Source organism: Xenopus laevis, chromosome 1S, assembly GCF_017654675.1.
Source record: "Xenopus laevis strain J_2021 chromosome 1S, Xenopus_laevis_v10.1, whole genome shotgun sequence".
NCBI lineage: Eukaryota > Metazoa > Chordata > Amphibia > Anura > Pipidae > Xenopus > Xenopus laevis.
In genome coordinates, this window is record NC_054372.1 from 96,808,122 (window position 1) to 96,825,906 (window position 17,785).

General features: G+C 38.6%; 1 protein-coding gene across 2 annotated transcripts in view; it reads right to left on the bottom strand.

Moving 5' to 3' along the window:
- The window catches only part of ell.S (elongation factor RNA polymerase II S homeolog), a 68,235-nt gene that overhangs the window by 14,343 nt on the left and 36,107 nt on the right, over window positions 1-17,785 (bottom strand). For both annotated transcript variants that reach the window (XM_018239533.2, NM_001096195.1), the window contains 5 exon segments: window positions 13,891-14,012; window positions 11,797-11,960; window positions 5,413-5,666; window positions 3,810-3,934; window positions 3,414-3,513 (listed from right to left, as the gene is read on the bottom strand). In XM_018239533.2, the coding sequence (XP_018095022.1) occupies window positions 3,414-3,513; window positions 3,810-3,934; window positions 5,413-5,666; window positions 11,797-11,960; window positions 13,891-14,012 (765 nt within the window).

The following is a 17,785-nucleotide window of genomic DNA, read 5'->3' on the forward strand; positions in this document are numbered from 1 at the left end:
AAATATGTGAATGAAAAGAATGAAACAGAAGGGGGATTTATACAAGTTGTTTGTTGACAGTGTCTTGAGATCTACTGAACACTAACTAATGGTCTAGTGGTAGATCCCAATCTACCTTTTGGACACCCCTGCTCTAAGAGGTAAATCAGTAACTTTTCTCCTGAGCCAGACTACCACCTTTCAGCTTGGTACACGTGAGAAAAGTAAGCTGGACCATTCAGGAAGCAGACTGGAATTTGTGCGAAGCTGTTATGACCTATATTCTGAGGATGGTGATTCATTTCCTGCATCCATTAATTTAATTAGTAATGGGAACATGCTAATAGTATACCGCTTCATACAGCAGACTTAACCATTTTGCTACTGTACAGTTAGTGCATACTAAAAGGTGGTAGGGCATACTTGTGTTTCTCTGTGGGGAATAACCCACATATAATAAATTAATAAAGTGAAGAGAAAATCTGACTTCTACTTCTTATATTGTCACATGTTTTATCCTTTGAAGTTTTCCAAGCAGTCTATTAATTAAGAGCTTTCTTAGCTCATCCACAATGAAAATAAGAACACTCTATAAATTTTGAACTTTTTGATATGGGAGTTTTATCAACTGAGGCTGCCATCTTTGCATATTAGTTGAGTGACGCTCCTTTATATTAATATCAATTCCTTATATTTTTATAGCATTAGTATTTTGGCCAGACAGTGGTCTATGGTTTTAATTTGATGAATAAGTGTTATTGATCTTATCTTGGGGCAATAAAATATTAAGAAGTCAGATTTTCTACTCATTTTATTTTTTATATTTAATTTTTGCAGTCTCTCAATGGACTTGGGGGGATTAGTCAGGGGCACAGTCCAACCCTGCTTATCTGTTAGTAAAACTAAACAAGAATATTGGTTTGGTATAAGCATCGTGTATATCATATAAATGGCACTGCTAGGAGTAACTACTGTTCCATATCCCGTTGGCATTTAAATGGTTTGCACAATTACAACCTCATTCAAAGTTTCCTGGTATGACTCAATGAGGATTTCACAACATCCTTTCAGACACGCACACAAAGGGTGACTTGCTTCAAGCAAACCGGAAGCATAAAAATAACTTCAAGCTTGCTAAGCTCTTTAGAAGGAATATAAAAGTCACAGATCTGGTCTATATCATTACCTATTTAAGTCATGTGTACAAAAAAAGTCAAACGATAATATGGGTAATTTGGAAAGCTGCCCCAATGTCTTTAGGGACCAAAGCTGCCCAAACTGGCAACATTTAATAGAATGTGGACTGCAGGTGGAATAAAATTCAAATACCCATTTATCTCTGTCTTAAAATGTGGTCATTGCTTGAATGTCACTCCCATCTTGTATGTCAGGACCAATTTACTTGCACAGCATAAAATGACTCTTAGGGTTTTAAGTACCCACTGTCATTTATACTGTGTGTGTCAGAACCTCTCACTTTTTGTATATAGTGAGCTTGGGGTTCCAGTGCCTACTACCATTCACAGTATACTGTTCTGGAGAGTACAAGCCTCTTCTGCCTTTATAATAGAATATAATGAGGATTGTATTACCCATTTCCCTCCCTCCCACTGCATAATATGATGGAGATGCCAATTCTGTTCTGTTTGCTCTCCCTTTATTATGTGCTAAATCAGAGGTTTGCAACCTTAGTTACCCATGAGCAACATCCAGATGTAAACGTTTCTGGGGTGCAAAAAAATAAATACAGATATGGGATCTGTTATCTGGAAACCTGTTATCCAAAAAGAGCCAAATTACTGAGAGGCTGTCTCCCATAGACTCCATTTTATCCAAATCTAAATATTTAAAAAATGTCCTTTTCCTCTGTAATAATAAAATAGTAGCTTGTACTTGGTCCACATTAAAATAGAATTAATCCTGATTGAAAGCATAACCAACCTATGGTTTTCTAGTAGACAAGGTATTAAGATCTAAATTACAGAAAGGTCCACTATCCAGAAAACCCCAGGTCCTGAGCATTCTGAATAACATTCTGGATAACAGGTCCCATGCCTGTACAGTGATTGGCAATTTGGTAGGCCCTATGTGGACTAGCATCTTACAGAATGCTCTGTCTGGCAGTACACTTGGTTTTTATGTAACCAAAACTTACCTAAAAGCCAGTAATTCAAAAACAAGCACATGCATTGAGGCCACTAGGAGCCGCACCCAAGGGTTTGGTGAGCAATATGTTGCTTGTCAGCCACTGGTTGGGGATCACTGCTAGATATGCCAAACTATTACCCATTGCTCTCATTGTATAATATGTGGAGGATGCTATTCCAATACCCATCGCATTCACTTGTGTGCTTTGGATGCAATTACTTATTACACTGCCAGGGAAACCATTCGTTTTACTGAATAATCTGCAGGGAAAACCACTACCCATTGTTCTCACTGTAAAATGTGCCGGGATTACTACACTACCATTACTCTTGCTTTCAGTGTATATGTAAATAATCAATATTCGGATTTTGTAGCTCAGAAGTTCCTTGCATCTGAAATTCTGTCTCCATAAAAAATTGATTAATTCTACATTAAGGGGCAGATTTATTAAGGGTCGAATTGAAAATTCAAATTTTTTTTATGGTCAAAACTCTCAAATTCGACTAGGGAATTATCCAAACTTGATTCAAGTTTTTTTTTTTTTTTTTTTTTTAAATTAGAATTAGATTTCGACATTTATCATACTCTGGCCCTTTAAGACTTTGAATTAAACTATTCGTCACCTAAAATCTGCCAAATTACAGTTAAGTCATGGGAAGAGGTCCAGGAATCAATTTGGAGATGTTTGCAGCCTTCCTGACATTCGAGTTTGAGCGAATTTGATTCAAATTGAGTTTTTGGGTCGTTTAAATTCATTCCAGTTTTAATTTTTTTTAATAATTGCAGCCAATGTTATCAGTAGAAAAGCATTAGTGGTGGCCACTATTGACCAGCAATACCATTGATATTATATGAAATTCCCATATGCTTTTCTACAATCTGAACATGCTGAAATAATGCATGACTCTCCAGTTGCAGATGTCTTAGACTTTGTGCATCATATAGATGATTACTACACTGCTGAATTTCAGAGTTGAAATGCGAAAGTATGGATTTTCCTTCCGAAATCCATCAGGTCTGTGAACGAACAGGCAGATACATCGTCAGTGTTTTAACCAGCAGTGTAGATATACCGCCAGAGAAACCTCTGTATGACATAGCCCTATGATAATAAGTGGTCGAATGCCATCAGGGCAAAATAAAAATCTCTCCTACGAAACAGCACATTTGTTTCCACAATGTAGTATTTGTAGAAAGAGATACCAACTTGAAATATAATGTATAATGAAGGTCATTCAGTGACTATTAAAGAAAATGACTGCACTACAGTTATGCAGGTAACATACCTGAGGGAGAGGGGAGTAAGAATTCACATTTTCCTTTGGAGGGCTCAGAGGAGCATTGTCTCCAGGCTGGGTACTTGGGTTCTGCTGCTGCAAGAGCTTTCTGCGAGACAGCAAAAACACATTCATTAAATGAAAGCCATTCAACAGCAAGATAACGCATGCAAGAAGTGGTTAGTTATGTGCATTAATATTTGCATTAAAAAGTCTACATAACTGGACACTTACAATTTGGACATTTCCTAATGTACCTGTATTGCGTGGCATGTCACTCCATTAGGAATAGTTACCAGTTTCAACACAAAATGAAAGCAAATGCACTATAATAAAAATACACCTACAATTCCATATAAAAATATATATTCATAACTGTAAATAATGTGAGTAGGGGCGAATTACCGAGCAAGTATCCTTTTTAAGAGCTGATGGTCTCCTTCAGAGTAGCCTGGCCAATCCTTCTGTACTTCCTTGTACAAACAGTCTTTCAGCGTATATGTGCAGTCTTTGGCATTCAGATTTGCCACCTGCATAAGCAGTATGGATATGAAATTCAAACACACAAAAAACAATAGAGAAAAAAAGTAAAATATATACACAATAGCTCAGCAAGGAAAGAGGTTTGGGGTGAAACCTAAACAATCAATAAAAGTTCAAGCTAGCATCAATAATATTCAATGTCTGCAATAACTCCTAACACTAGCTTTTGAGAGAAGCTCTTCTTATTGTAACATTACAAAAGACAATCTTGTGCATTCGGTTAGACTGCAATTCTACACCTTTGCCTAAATCACAGAGGAAACAACTCATCTGCTTAAAGGAGAAAGTTTTAACATACTTGCTGATTACATGTTAACATTTACTCATAAAAATAAGAATATTAGGAGTGTGCTGTATGTATCAGAATTCCTTGGCACTTCCTCAGGTTTTGCTATTTATGGTTTGACAGGTTTCATTAGTTTAAAATAGACCTCTAATCGAGTATGATTTATGCAACCCAGAAAAAGTGATACAGCTTAATAGATTTCTTTAGAGTAAATGAAACAACAACAATATTTAAAGAGGTTGTAAACCCAAGCTAGCATCAATAATATTCAATGTCTGCAATAACTCCTAACACTAGCTTTTGAGAGAAGCTCTTCTTATTGTAACATTACAAAAGACAATCTTGTGCATTCGGTTAGACTGCAATTCTACACCTTTGCCTAAATCACAGAGGAAACAACTCATCTGCTTAAAGGAGAACTAAACCCTAGAAATCAATATGGCTAAAAAAATGCCATATTTTATATACTGCACTTATTGCACTAGCCTAATGTTTCAGCTTCTTAATAGCAGCAATGATCCATGACTTCAAACTTTTCACAGGGGGTCACCATCTTGGAAAGTGTCTGCGACACTCACATGCTCACTCAACCGTTAATGTGAATCATGTTTAAGTACATACAATGGCACATAATTTGTGAAATCATTGTGTGATTCAAAAGATTAAATCATCTGTGGAGGTACTGAAGTATCTATTGGAGAGAGAGGCTGGTTTTACTGCTGATTTTTTAAAAGTGATTCACACAGAGCTAAATAATATAGATGGTGCACAGCTCATTGGTGAATAACAGCCAGCCAGAGCTGATCTGCAGCAAAATATTTATAAAGAGAAAGTTTTAACATACTTGCTGATTACATGTTAACATTTAATCATAAAAATAAGAATATTAGGAGTGTGCTGTATGTATCAGAATTCCTTGGCACTTCCTCAGGTTTTGCTATTTATGGTTTGACAGGTTTCATTAGTTTAAAATAGACCTCTAATCGAGTATGATTTATGCAACCCAGAAAAAGTGATACAGCTTAATAGATTTCTTTAGAGTAAATGAAACAACAACAATATTTAAAGAGGTTGTAAACCCAAAAGTTTTGCTATTTGGAGAAATGCCTTCCCAATTGCTCAATTTGGTAGAGAGTGAAGTGTTACAGGCTCTATAGATGGGTTATTTCTTATACTAACCTGTTGCAGGAGGCTGTCAAGCAAATCCTTTTCTTGTATAGAAAGCCCATCTTTCTGCAATCGCAAGATAAGTTCGGGTTTCTTGTAGGGCTTTAGGGCCAGTAAGTGCACTACCCTGTCTTTAAAGGGTCGTTGAGAGAGCCCTGTGCTGGTTTTCTTTATGGCGTTGGCAAGGTTGACTGGAGTGGGGTGCTTCCGGGAGGGAACGGCATCTGGGACTCCAGGAGCAGGTTTGCGTACCTGAACCTTTTTGACTAAAAGAGCAAAATCAAGAATCAGAAGGTTTCCAATGTCTCAAAAATTATTTCTAAACCTGCATATTTTTAAGGATGTTTATAGAAGAGCAAATGTATACTATAAGGAAAGTAAACTTTTAATAGGAGAAGAATTTGTAGAAATAAAACAGTACTCAAGCCTACTAAAGAATCAAGTTGCCCCAGTCTAGCAGGAGTGACTGCATTGGTGTTCCAAACTTAGCCAAGTCAACCCATTTATCAAGAATCTGAACCATGTGGTTAATCTGTATTAGCAATGGTGCCATGTACCTATCAGTTATAGGAAAGTGCCGGTATCACTTTAAATGTACACAGAGCAGGTAGGAATGTCTTGCAATCAGGCTGCTGGTACTTGAGATGTTGCTAGACTGTAGCTCCCAGCTGCCTTAAAGTGGACCTGTCACCCAGACACAAAAATCTGTATAATAAAAGTCCTTTTCAAATTAAACATGAAATCCAATTTCTATTTTTTATTAAAGCATTCATAGCTGTTGTAAACTCATTTAAAAATCTCAGCTGTCAATCAAATATTGTCTGCCCCTCCTCTATGCCACGGGCATAGAGGCGGGGCAGACAATTACTTTCACTTTCCATTCAGCACTTCCTAGATGTCACTGCTCTCCCCACATTCCCCAGTTCTCTTTACCATTTAATTGTGTAGCCAGGGCATGGGAATGGACATCTGGTCCCCCTTTCTGGTGCACAAACAAGATTCTGAGATGATGCAAGGCTTGCCTTAATAACAGTGTGCACAAAATGGCTGCTGCCTGTTTGCTATCATTTTGAATTCCCAGACTGAAGGAAACAAGATTCAGATAATTTATATAGTGTAATTTAAGTTCATTTTGCTTGACTAATGTGATAAAATAGGATTTTTAATAATTTTTTTGGGTGACGGGTCCCCTTTAAAGAACAGGTGGGATTTATACAAGTTATTCTACCCTAAACAGGCCTCCAAATCCCCAAGTGAACTGCATCACTGCAGCACCCAACACTACTACTTTGACTTGCCAGTTGAAGCAAACCAGTAGAGCAGTGGGATTGGATGGGTGAAATCTTTCACTATTTCTTTGTGATCACTGACCAGAAGTATGCACAGTTAAAGCCAGGTCAATGTGAGCTTCAGCTGTGCACTGCAAAATGGTCTTCTCTAACACCACTGCACTACACAACTTTTTCTAAACTAGTAATACAAACACAGCAGTATTGTGGACCGCAGCAGTGCAGTTTGGGAGGGAGCCCTTACCAGGGGGTAAGCTCTTTTTTTCTTTCTGGCATGCTGGGAGTTGCAATCTAGTATCACAGGGAATAACGCTTGAGTCAAGTACGGTAGAAGAACAGAACATGGCAGGCAGTGGTCACTACTCTACTTTTCAGTGGGCTCTTACGGGCATTGTGCTTGACAAAGAAAAATACACCTTACATCTTTGAGACCACAAATTCACATTCCAGTTATATTTAGTAAAAAATGGGCCAAATACTAGTGATGTTCCGCCCACCTGATCTGAACATTTCCGCCTGCAAATAAAACCACTTTTTAGACTCATGTCTGCATGCCCCTCCCCTTCTATGACATCAAAGATAGATGGATTTGGTGCACAACTAAATACCAGGGCTTGGAAGGTAAGGGTAGGTTGTGAATCAGAAGCAGGCAGATTAGAGTCAGGTTGACTTTTATTCAACCTACACATCACTACCATACTTGGTATACTCTATCTTTAAGGCAGAGCTGCCAATGATTGAACAGAAGACAGTGCAGAGTAGCTGCAGCTTTACTTCATCTACCGATGTGCCATAAGCCGACAGATATGGTCTGCCACAAAAAAACTGTATGGAACAACATTGGCGAGTTTAAGCAAACTTTAGTCTCTTTAGTTGGTAACATAGTACACCACATTTAAAACTCCATGGACTTTGTCAGCATAGTTCAGGAGCTAAAACAAGAAACCTAAGAGACAAATGGTATTGTATGACAGTACATCACAATTCACATGCATACCCACTTCAGAGGCAATTGAAACAAGATACCAACCTCAACATCAGAACAAATCTCATGCCAGAACAAATTTGTCCTTTGCTGGACCTTTGTCTAAACAAAACCTATTTCAAGCACAAGGGTATTTTATATCAGCATAAAAAAATGGCTGTATAGTGAGTTTGCTGGTGTCAAGAGTCAAGTCAAGAGAGCCAAGAGTGAGTATGAACTAATCACTTCATCATCATCAAGTTCAAAGGAAAATGAGAAAGACAAATTGGCATTTTTAAAATGAAATACACAAAAAAGATAGGGGCAATATGAATACAAATTTATACCGGAAAGCCCCCCAATTTTGACAGTATTTGCTAAATTGAAGATCATCAGAACCCTACACCACAAAGCTGAAATTGTGACAGTATTGATTTAAGGACAATAAAAGCACTGTGTTGAAAGCTTGTGGAAAGCCAGACTGGGGTTTTTGTCAGAAGAGAAAGGAGAAGCAGAAAGACCAGATGGACAGTGCAGAAATGCAAAATACTATTCTAGGTATTGCTTATGCTGACTATTGCGCTTCAACAAACATCCCATTAGCTGGTGCACCTAAAAGACTAAAACCTAATCATAAGCAAAGCAATATGCTGTCCAAGGTAGTGATGAATGCACCAATCCATACACCAAGGAGACTAAATATCCCCTCATGCAAAAGGCAGGCATAGAGGAACTAACCTCTGTTTTGAGGAATAAAGATAGTCTGAAAGATGTGCGACAGAAGCTAGTTATGCAATTTAGCAACCATTTCTAAACAGAAAGACACCCTTTTAAGTAATCTTTGAACAACTATTTGTATGCCAATACAAGGGTTGGTGTGCTCTGGATACCTAGATCACATGAAATCAATGATTTATTTGCAACCAGATACAATAAATGAGGGGGTCACCAAATAAACTGAGCAGGAGATTAATTCTAAAACATTATGCAGGTAAATGAACCACAGCATATGTGATAAGAACCTCAGACTGTTAACGCCACAGGAGCAAGGATGTCTGTGATTGATGCTGTGCAATATGCCAGCACTATACAAATAAAGGATCACTCTCAGCATGAATATGAGCAATGCAAACCCCCTCTGCAATACTTTTACCATAGGTCTTCCCCAGAATAGAGTCTTACTTATTTACGTATTAGAGCAAGGCTGCTGAACTAAAGTAGCACTGTAGCAATAACATATACATTTCATTTGATGTTCTAAACTCCAATTACCTTCTGTTTCTGATATGCTACATCTGCGTGCAATAACCTCATACACTCACAGATTGGATGTTTTAGAGCTACTTTCACACACGTTAAATTGCAAACTACTGAAATTTCTCTTGGCTTTCAATCCATGCCATTCTAACAAATGCAGACAGCAAACCCTTAAGACCAATGTTGGTATTTTTTTTGTGGGGGGGGTAAGCAACGACTGAATCGGACTGCTATTTATTTCCAGCCTCAACAGATACTTTTCCTATGTTCCTGACTGTTCCACACAGTGGAAAGAGACTACTGAATGCAGGCAGTCGATCAGAACCATTATTAAGCATTTTGCCACTGAATGATTAGCACTCCTGGATTATAATGCCAATGCCATTCCTGAAACCTATCCAGCTCATCAGGCCAGCATACCACATAACAGTTCCTTACAACACAGAGCAAAAATGTAGGAAGGGAGCCAAATCTTGCTAGGTGCTGATGTCATTTGGCAAGTCCAGAAAGCATGCAGCTTCAATACACTCCTAGGAATGGCTCAGTGGTGAGCTCATATTCCTAAAATACCAACCCGCTCAACAGACTAGCAGAGTCCTAGAAACATGGCTCAAGTTAGGGTGATCTCATCAAGCTGTTCATTTCCCAGAGCTCAGGGAAAAAAAATGGCTCAATGGAACAAAAGCCCTAACACTGCATGGCTGTATAAAAATATTTCACAATAAACAACCCTACATATAAATATATAAAGAAAGCCTTTTCATGGAAAATATACTTTTCTAGAAGCACATGCCACTGGCTAATTCCATACAGAAAAAAATTGCGGATTTATTTACTAAAGTCCAGTAGCTGGCTTGTATGAGACACTGCGCTCAAACACAAATCCTGGGTACATATAAGCAAGCAATAGTTAAAATAAAAAAAGAAATGGCTGGCTCTAATCTCTCTCAATATCTACTTAAAGATTATCAAAGGCACCAAACTATAGTTGTGCTTAAAACATTCAGTGACGGAAAACAACTACTGGGTAATGGCTCACCAAGAAGGAAGATTGACCTGGGTGCTCACCAAGAAGGAAGATTGACCTGGGTGTACAAACCCCAGGTCCGACACTTGAAAAGTAACCAATTGGACTTTAGTATTATAAAGGTCAGCAGAGCTTGCACTCACCAGATTGGCCAGGTGGCCCGGGTGCCGTGCCCCGAACCCGTAGCTTAGGCAATGTGAATCATAGGAAATAATTGTGCACGCACTCCTGCAGCCAAGGCGGTTGAGGTTAAAACTTGAAGCTTTATTCCATCATGTTAAAAGATACACGTCCTAACGCGTTTCGTATCAAATGATACGTAATCATAGGCACTTGTTTAACAGAAAACCGTTACATATTTTAAACTTAATTGAAGGAAATGACGTCCAGGTTGACCTTACATAAGGTTTTTCTCCGGATTCAAATTAAAAACATTAACCCTTAACAATCAGGAAATAGAAAAGCTACCACTACAAAATGCACATCTTTATCACATCTAAATGTCAAATAAATCAAAGAAATTTCAATTAACTAATGCATGTCAGTTATAATAAAAATTACAATTTACACATACTTACAAATTTAGTACAATTAAAATATACAAGCGACATATTTAGCATTTGAATTTGTGTTTTTCGCCCAAAAAGTTAATGTTCATACAATTATTGCTGTAATTAGTTCTAGTATAAACTTGTGGAAATGATTGCAATGAGATCATAAACTTTATAAAGTTTTATCAAACCCGATTATATTCATTATCACATAAGATCTCATGGCTGAAACTAGACTAGACGTACAAATTTCCCAGGTAAGTACCCTTTCCCTTTTGACCAGCCCCACTCCCAAGTGCCAAATTCTACCTGTCTACGTGGGGAGCGGATAGGGGCTAGATCCCCCACTGTTGCTGCCCTATGCGTTTCGCTGTTACAACAGCTTCTTCAGGGGCATAGGTGCCGTTTGTGTGTAATGGACGATATTAAACAACCATGGCCGTTCTGTACGGGCCATCCGCTTCCGGTTGTGTATTGGAAGAAATTGCCCAAATACAAAAGCTACTTTATCATTAATGGTTCCTGGTACATCTACTTATTTTAAAGTCCCATGATACTAGGTAATTTGAACTCCAAATAATCCAAGAGTCAACTTGCCTTTATTCTTCTAAATCACAATACACCCCCTCTCCAGTCCCACACAACCCAGTGGGGGAAGAACACAAAAATTAAACCTATGATCATAGTATAGATAGATGTGCCTTTTGTTCCAGTACTAAGTCATGTATATTCAGAGCCCCATGCCTAATTTTGTTAGCTATATGGCTACATCTAAAAAAACAAAAAAAAAAAAAAAAAACAGTTCAAAAACACAAGTCTATTAGGTTTGGCAGGCAATTAGTAGTGCATTGGCAGACATCAAAAAAAAAAAAAAAAGGTACAGCACAATTAATTATTGTTTGCTTAACATATTTCTAGTTATTTATATAGCTAGTCAGACCTATAAATGGCCATTCTGGCATATTAAAGGGCATGTAAAGTCTAAAATAGAATAAGGCAAGAAATGCTATATTTTGTATACTAAATATAAACATGCACCACAAGCAAATAATTTATGCTTTCAAAGTTGGCTACAGGGGGTCACCATCTTGTAACTTTGGTATACATCTGTGCAAGACCAAGACTGTGCACATGCTCAGTGTGGTCTGGGCTGCTTAGGGATTGTCATAAACAAAGCTGCTTGAGTTCTGTATGGCTGGCGGTTTTACTTTCTTTTTCATTAAAGTAAAAATGGGATTTTATTTTTTTGCTTTTACATGCCCTTTAAGGATTAAACCCAGCCACAGTAACCTTAACAAATAGTTATACCTCCATATCTGCCGCCCATTTTGATGACAATGGCACCCCTACTCTTGTTCTCCTCCTCAGCCTGCGCCATGCTCTGCCGTGCCTTCTGATAGGAGTCGTCCGTGGCACACACAGTGATTTTATCCTGGATGCTGCCCAGACAGTCCAACTTGACATTCCCATTGCTGCAGAAATGGAGAAAACATTGTTATAAGAGATAAAATGAAACAGGCAGCATTTGTTTTCAATGAATAGCTGAAGCACCAAGAATAACCGCGCAAAGAAACAGATGAATTGCTCAGATCTAGAGAAATATACAAACACAGCAAAAAAAAAAATATCACACCACAGGGCCTGAGGTAAGGTGCCAATTAGGTGGGCTAAGACTTTCTTGTTCTATGTTTACAAGGACATAATGTCCCAATACAAGTTAAGTTTAAAAGTCACAGGGGGGTTAGAACACTCTCAGGTACTGATCCAAGTAAACAAGTTGTTAGCAACACCACTTAAGCAAAGTGCTCCTATGGGGGGGGAAGATGAAGGCCCCAGTAGGGCCTCTATGCATATCCATGCCCAACTAATCCCTAACCTGCATTAAAAAGACCAACAGATTTTTTTCCTTAAGCAGAAACCTAGAAAGTCAAACATAGCTAAATCTATCTATATATATATATATATATATATATATATATATATATATATATATATATATATATATATATATATATATATATATATATATATATATATATATATATATATATATATATATATATATATTCTCCCTTTAAAACATGAAACATTTGGCAAAGGAAGGTAATGCAATTCCAATATCAATGTCTTTACTGTATAACGTATACATGGTATAATCAAGGATGGTGCACCTACTCTAAAGCATGCTCAATATAATGAATTTTCTGAAATGTTTAACCCTTGTATGGAGTCAAACATTAACTGAATAAAGAATATTCAAAGTGACAGGTAAAAAAAGGCCAACAGAATAGCCAGATCCTGAAGCTGGCATAATATAAGTTGCACAGAAAGGAGTACCAGAGACAGAGTTTGAAGCAAACAATGATATATTGGCTTGGCCTTTTAAAGAGGATAGCTGACCAGTCACATGTTGTGCAATTTGAAGATGCACTGATAAAGCATGTGACCTTCTTCAGTTCCACTTAAAGGAACCGTAACCTCAACAAATGAGTGTTCTAAAGGAATGACAATATGTCTTGTATTGGTATGTTTTGCTTCAGAAACCAGTTGTACCAGTACAGGGCAACAGGACATTATATTTTCATTTATTTAAAACACTTTCATTTTTTTGGTGTTACTGTTCCTTTAAAACAAAAAGATATATACAACAAACATAAATTACATACACACATTGACCAATACAGGAGTTATCTGAATATCAATTTTATCGCCCGTCTACCAGAAATCGTTTAGGCTTTTCCCTCAATGAATTAAATCTAATACGCTGGCATATAGAGAACAATAACTAAAATATAGAAGTAATTATCTGAACAGACTAGGCTTATAAACATTAGTTTGATGGACCATTACATACAGAACAGTGTACAGGTATGAGACCTGTTATCTAGAATACTCGGGACGTAGGGTTTTCCAGATAAGGAATCTTTCTGTAATTTGGATCTCCATACTGCAAGTCTACTAAAACATCATTGAAACACTAAATAAACCTATTAGGATTAATTAAAAAAATAGGAATACATCACTTTTGTGATTAGAACCCTGGCAGCAGTGTCCAGAGCTGGATCAATTTCAGCCCCACAATATATTGACATTTTTGCACTGAAATATTGGATATCAAATAATTTACTCTTTACTTAAAAAAGAGGGCAACATCCAGGACAAAAATATGGGGGATGGGATGACATGGATTTGTTTAAAAAAAACAAAAAAAAACAGCCTGTTAAAATGATGTATTGGAAATGTGTCACTTGCTTTTGTTTGCTTTGTCCTTATTCTGTGGTAAATAGCTGCATGCAGTGACATATGACTCTAGCCTCACAGATAAGGACAAATAAGAAAGCCAGTAAGTCTGTTTACGACAGAAATGACGCCACTGGAGAGGGGGAGAGGGGCATGGCTCACCTTTGAATGTACTGCTGGATACAGTCAAAGCTTCCCTGGGGACTGTCTCTGCCAACATTTGACAGATAGAACGTGAACGTACGTACTTCCGTTGGGCACTCAGGCTGGGGAATGGTGATTTGCTGAAATACAGGAGACAAGTGAAGGATCAACAGTATGCAGAGAGCAGCTAGCACAGCAGAGAAATGCAGCTGGCTTGTGGTTAAGTACAGACATAAACAAAAGGTTTGCCTCTACAACGGACTCCTTGCATTTGATTAAACAGAAAAAGTTCAGGAGTCACTTAAAGCAGTGAATTCTGCTTTTTTGGTTCAAGCCCCTTCCTTGTTTTCTTGGTCTGACCCTTTACCATTGTGCTCTCCAGATGTTAACTTTTGTTTGTGTGCATCACTTTTTTCACTCCCTGTTCGGGTCTTTTTTTTATTATTTGTAGCTCTTTCAGAAAAACTAAAAAATGCTTTTATAATCAGCAAGCTTGCATAAAACATGCTGTACACATTTAAAGGGGACATTTCATATAACCTTCATATTCAGATATATTGCACATCCTTCCTCAAAACATGTAATGATGCAGAAAGAAAAACGTTTTGAAAGCATTTTACCTCCTAGAAATTTCATTATATCAGAGCTGCAGAGAGAATCTCTCAGGTCAGAAGCTAGGCTGAAATGAAGAGTGGGAGTGTCTGTTCATTCTCTCACAGGAAGTGGTCACAGCACTGACTGACAGGCTGAACTCCTGAGCTTTAGCAGCCAAACCCCTCCCACCCTCTGTCCTGTGTGTCCAGCCTGCACATAACTGTCTTATGCTGCTGCCTGATCATTCACTTATAACTATATATCTTACATGTTCAACATAAATCAATATATGTGAAGGTTAATACAAACTGTAATAGTAATATAATAGTATTTTCTTTTATTTAAAGTACAACAGTATTGTCCTGTATTCCACAGCAAATAGGCATCAGTCACACATGTCCCTGGACATAATCTATAGTCCATAATATATTGTTATGCACTGTGCAACTTCCTGCTTCTATGACATTATAAAACTTATACAAACAGTGTCCATTAGTATTCACTGTTATGATATTGCAGAACAGCAGCTGTAGCTTTGTTTTCCTTCATATTCATATATGATCAGGTGCAGGGAGTTGCAAGGGAGTAAATGCAGCTGTTCTGGAACAATTTATGACCAGGTGCAGGGAGTTGCAAGGGGAAATGCAGCTATTCTGGAACAATTTATGACCAGGTGCAGGGAGTTGCAAGGGGAAATGCAGCTATTCTGGAACAATTTATAATCAGGTGCAGGGAGTTGCAAGGGGAAATGCAGCTATTCTGGAACAATTTATGATCAGGTGCAGGGAGTTGCAAGGGGAAATGCAGCTATTCTGGAACAATTTATGACCAGGTGCAGGGAGTTGCAAGGGGAAATGCAGCGATTCTGGAACAATTTATGATCAGGTGCAGGGAGTTGCAAGGGGAAATGCAGCTTTTCTGGAACAATTTATAATCAGGTGCAGAGAGTTGCAAGGGGAAATGCAGCTATTCTGGAACAATTTATGATCAGGTGCAGGGAGTTGCAAGGTAACATGCAGCTGTTTAGGAACAATTTATGACCAGGTGCAGGGAGTTGCAAGTTAAAATGCAGCTGTTTAGGAACAATTTATGACCAGGTGCAGGGAGTTGCAAGGTTAAATGCAGCTGTTTTGGAACAATTTATGACCAGGTGCAGGGAGTTGCAAGGGGAAATGCAGCTGTTCTGGAACAATTTATGACCAGGTGCAGGAAGTTGCAAGGTAAAATGCAACTTTTCTGAAACAATTTATGACAAGGTGCAGGGAGTTGCAAGGGGAATGCAGCTGTTGTGGAGCAGTTTATGACCAGGTGGAGGGAGTTGCAAGGGGAAATGCAGCTGTTCTGGAACAATTTATGACCAGGTGCAGGGAGTTGGAAGGTAAAATGCAGCTGTTCTGGAACAATTTATGACCAGGTGCATGGAGTTGCAAGGTAAAATGCAGCTCTTGTGGAGCAGTTTATGATCAGGTGCAGGGAGTTATAAGAGGAAATACAGCTGTTGTTGAACAGTTTATGATCAGGTGCAGGGAGTTGCAAGGGAAATGCAGCTGCTGTGTAACAATTTATGATCAGGTGCAGGGAGTTGCAAGGATAAATGCAGCTGTTGTGTATCAATTTATATGGAGGTGCAGGGAGTTGCAAGGGGAAGTGCAGCTGTTATGGAACAATTTATAGGGAGGTGCAGGGAGTTGCAAGGGGAAATGCAGATGTTATGGAACAATTTATAGGGAGGTGCAGGGAGTTGCAAGGGGAAGTGCAGCTGTTATGGAACAATTTATAAGGAGGTGCAGGGAGTTGCAAGGGAATAAATACAGCTGCTCTGGGATACTTTTTTATCAGATGCAGGGAGTTGCAAGAGGAAATACAGCTGTTATGGAACAATTTATAGGGAGGTGCAGGGAGTTGCAAGGGAATAATCGCAGCTGTTCTGGGATCATTTTTGATCAAGTGTAGGGAGTTGCAAGGGGAAATCCAGCTGTTATGGAACAATTTATAGGGAGGTGCAGGGAGTTGCAAGAGGAAATACAGCTGTTATGGAACAATTTATAGGGAGGTGCAGGGAGTTGCAAGGGAATAATCGCAGCTGTTCTGGGATCATTTTTGATCAGGTGCAGGGAGTTGCAAGGGGAAATGCAGCTGTTATGAAACAATTTATAGGGAGGTGCAGGGAGTTGCAAGAGGAAATACAGCTGTTATGGAGCAATTTATAGGGAGGTGCAGGGAGTTGCAAGGAGAAATGCAGCTGTTATGGAACAATTTATAATGAGGTGCAGGGAGTTGCAAGAGAATAAATGCAGCTGATGGAATTCTATAACATATAATAACAGATGCAGGGAGTTACAAAGGAAACCCCAAAAAGACGTTGATTGCTGGGTAGAAAATGACTATGGTACTTACACTAACTGCTCATACTGCTCATTGCCCCCAGAAAATAATAAAATACTTTTAGCAGCAGATTATGTATTATTTATACAGAAATTTGCTTTTCTTTTTTTCCACAATTATTGCAGGGCAAGAGAAAGGAACAAGCAGTGAAGGGAGGGGGAGGAAAACAAACAGGGCAGAGAGGGGGTTACATAAATAGGACAGAGAGGGAGAGAAAGGAGCAGGGAAGGGAAAACCAGCAGTAAGGGTTAACAGAAGTCTGCAGGGAAGGACTGAGAGAGACATCACAGACACGCCCACTCCTCCCTCATTGGCTGTTGCTCTATAGCTTATACAGAAAGAGCCGGCTGCAGTTCAGATACTGAAGAGTCTGAGACAGGAAGTTTCAAAGGGGGAGGGCTGAGAACAGTTTTCAAGCTAATACAGGCGTTTTTTGATGCAAAAGGTATTGAAATAAAAACACTCTTCTATTTTACATTATTTGAAATGGTTTAAAGCATTGTGAAAATGTATTCTATATGTCCCCTTTAAAGGAGAAGGAAAGGCTAAAACTAAGTAAGCTTTATCAGAAAGGTCTATAAATACACCAGTAAACCCTCAAAGTAATGTTGCTCTGAGTCCCCTGCCAAAAGAAACACTGCATTTATTTCCTGCTATTGTGTATACATGGGCTTCTGTATCAGACTTCCTGCTGTCAGCATAAACCTCCAGGGCTATGGCATGAGCATGCTCAGTTTGCTCCTGTCTCCCTCTCCCCCTCCTTGCCTTGAGAGTGCACGTACAGATCGGATTCAGCACGGAAACCCTAAAGTACGCATTTTCACTCTGCAATCCAGTTTGTGTGCAGACAAGTCTTCGAAAGGTATAAAGGGTTATTTCAGGCACATTTTAGCAGTCTGGAAATCCCCATGTGCCATCAGCAAAATGTAATAAG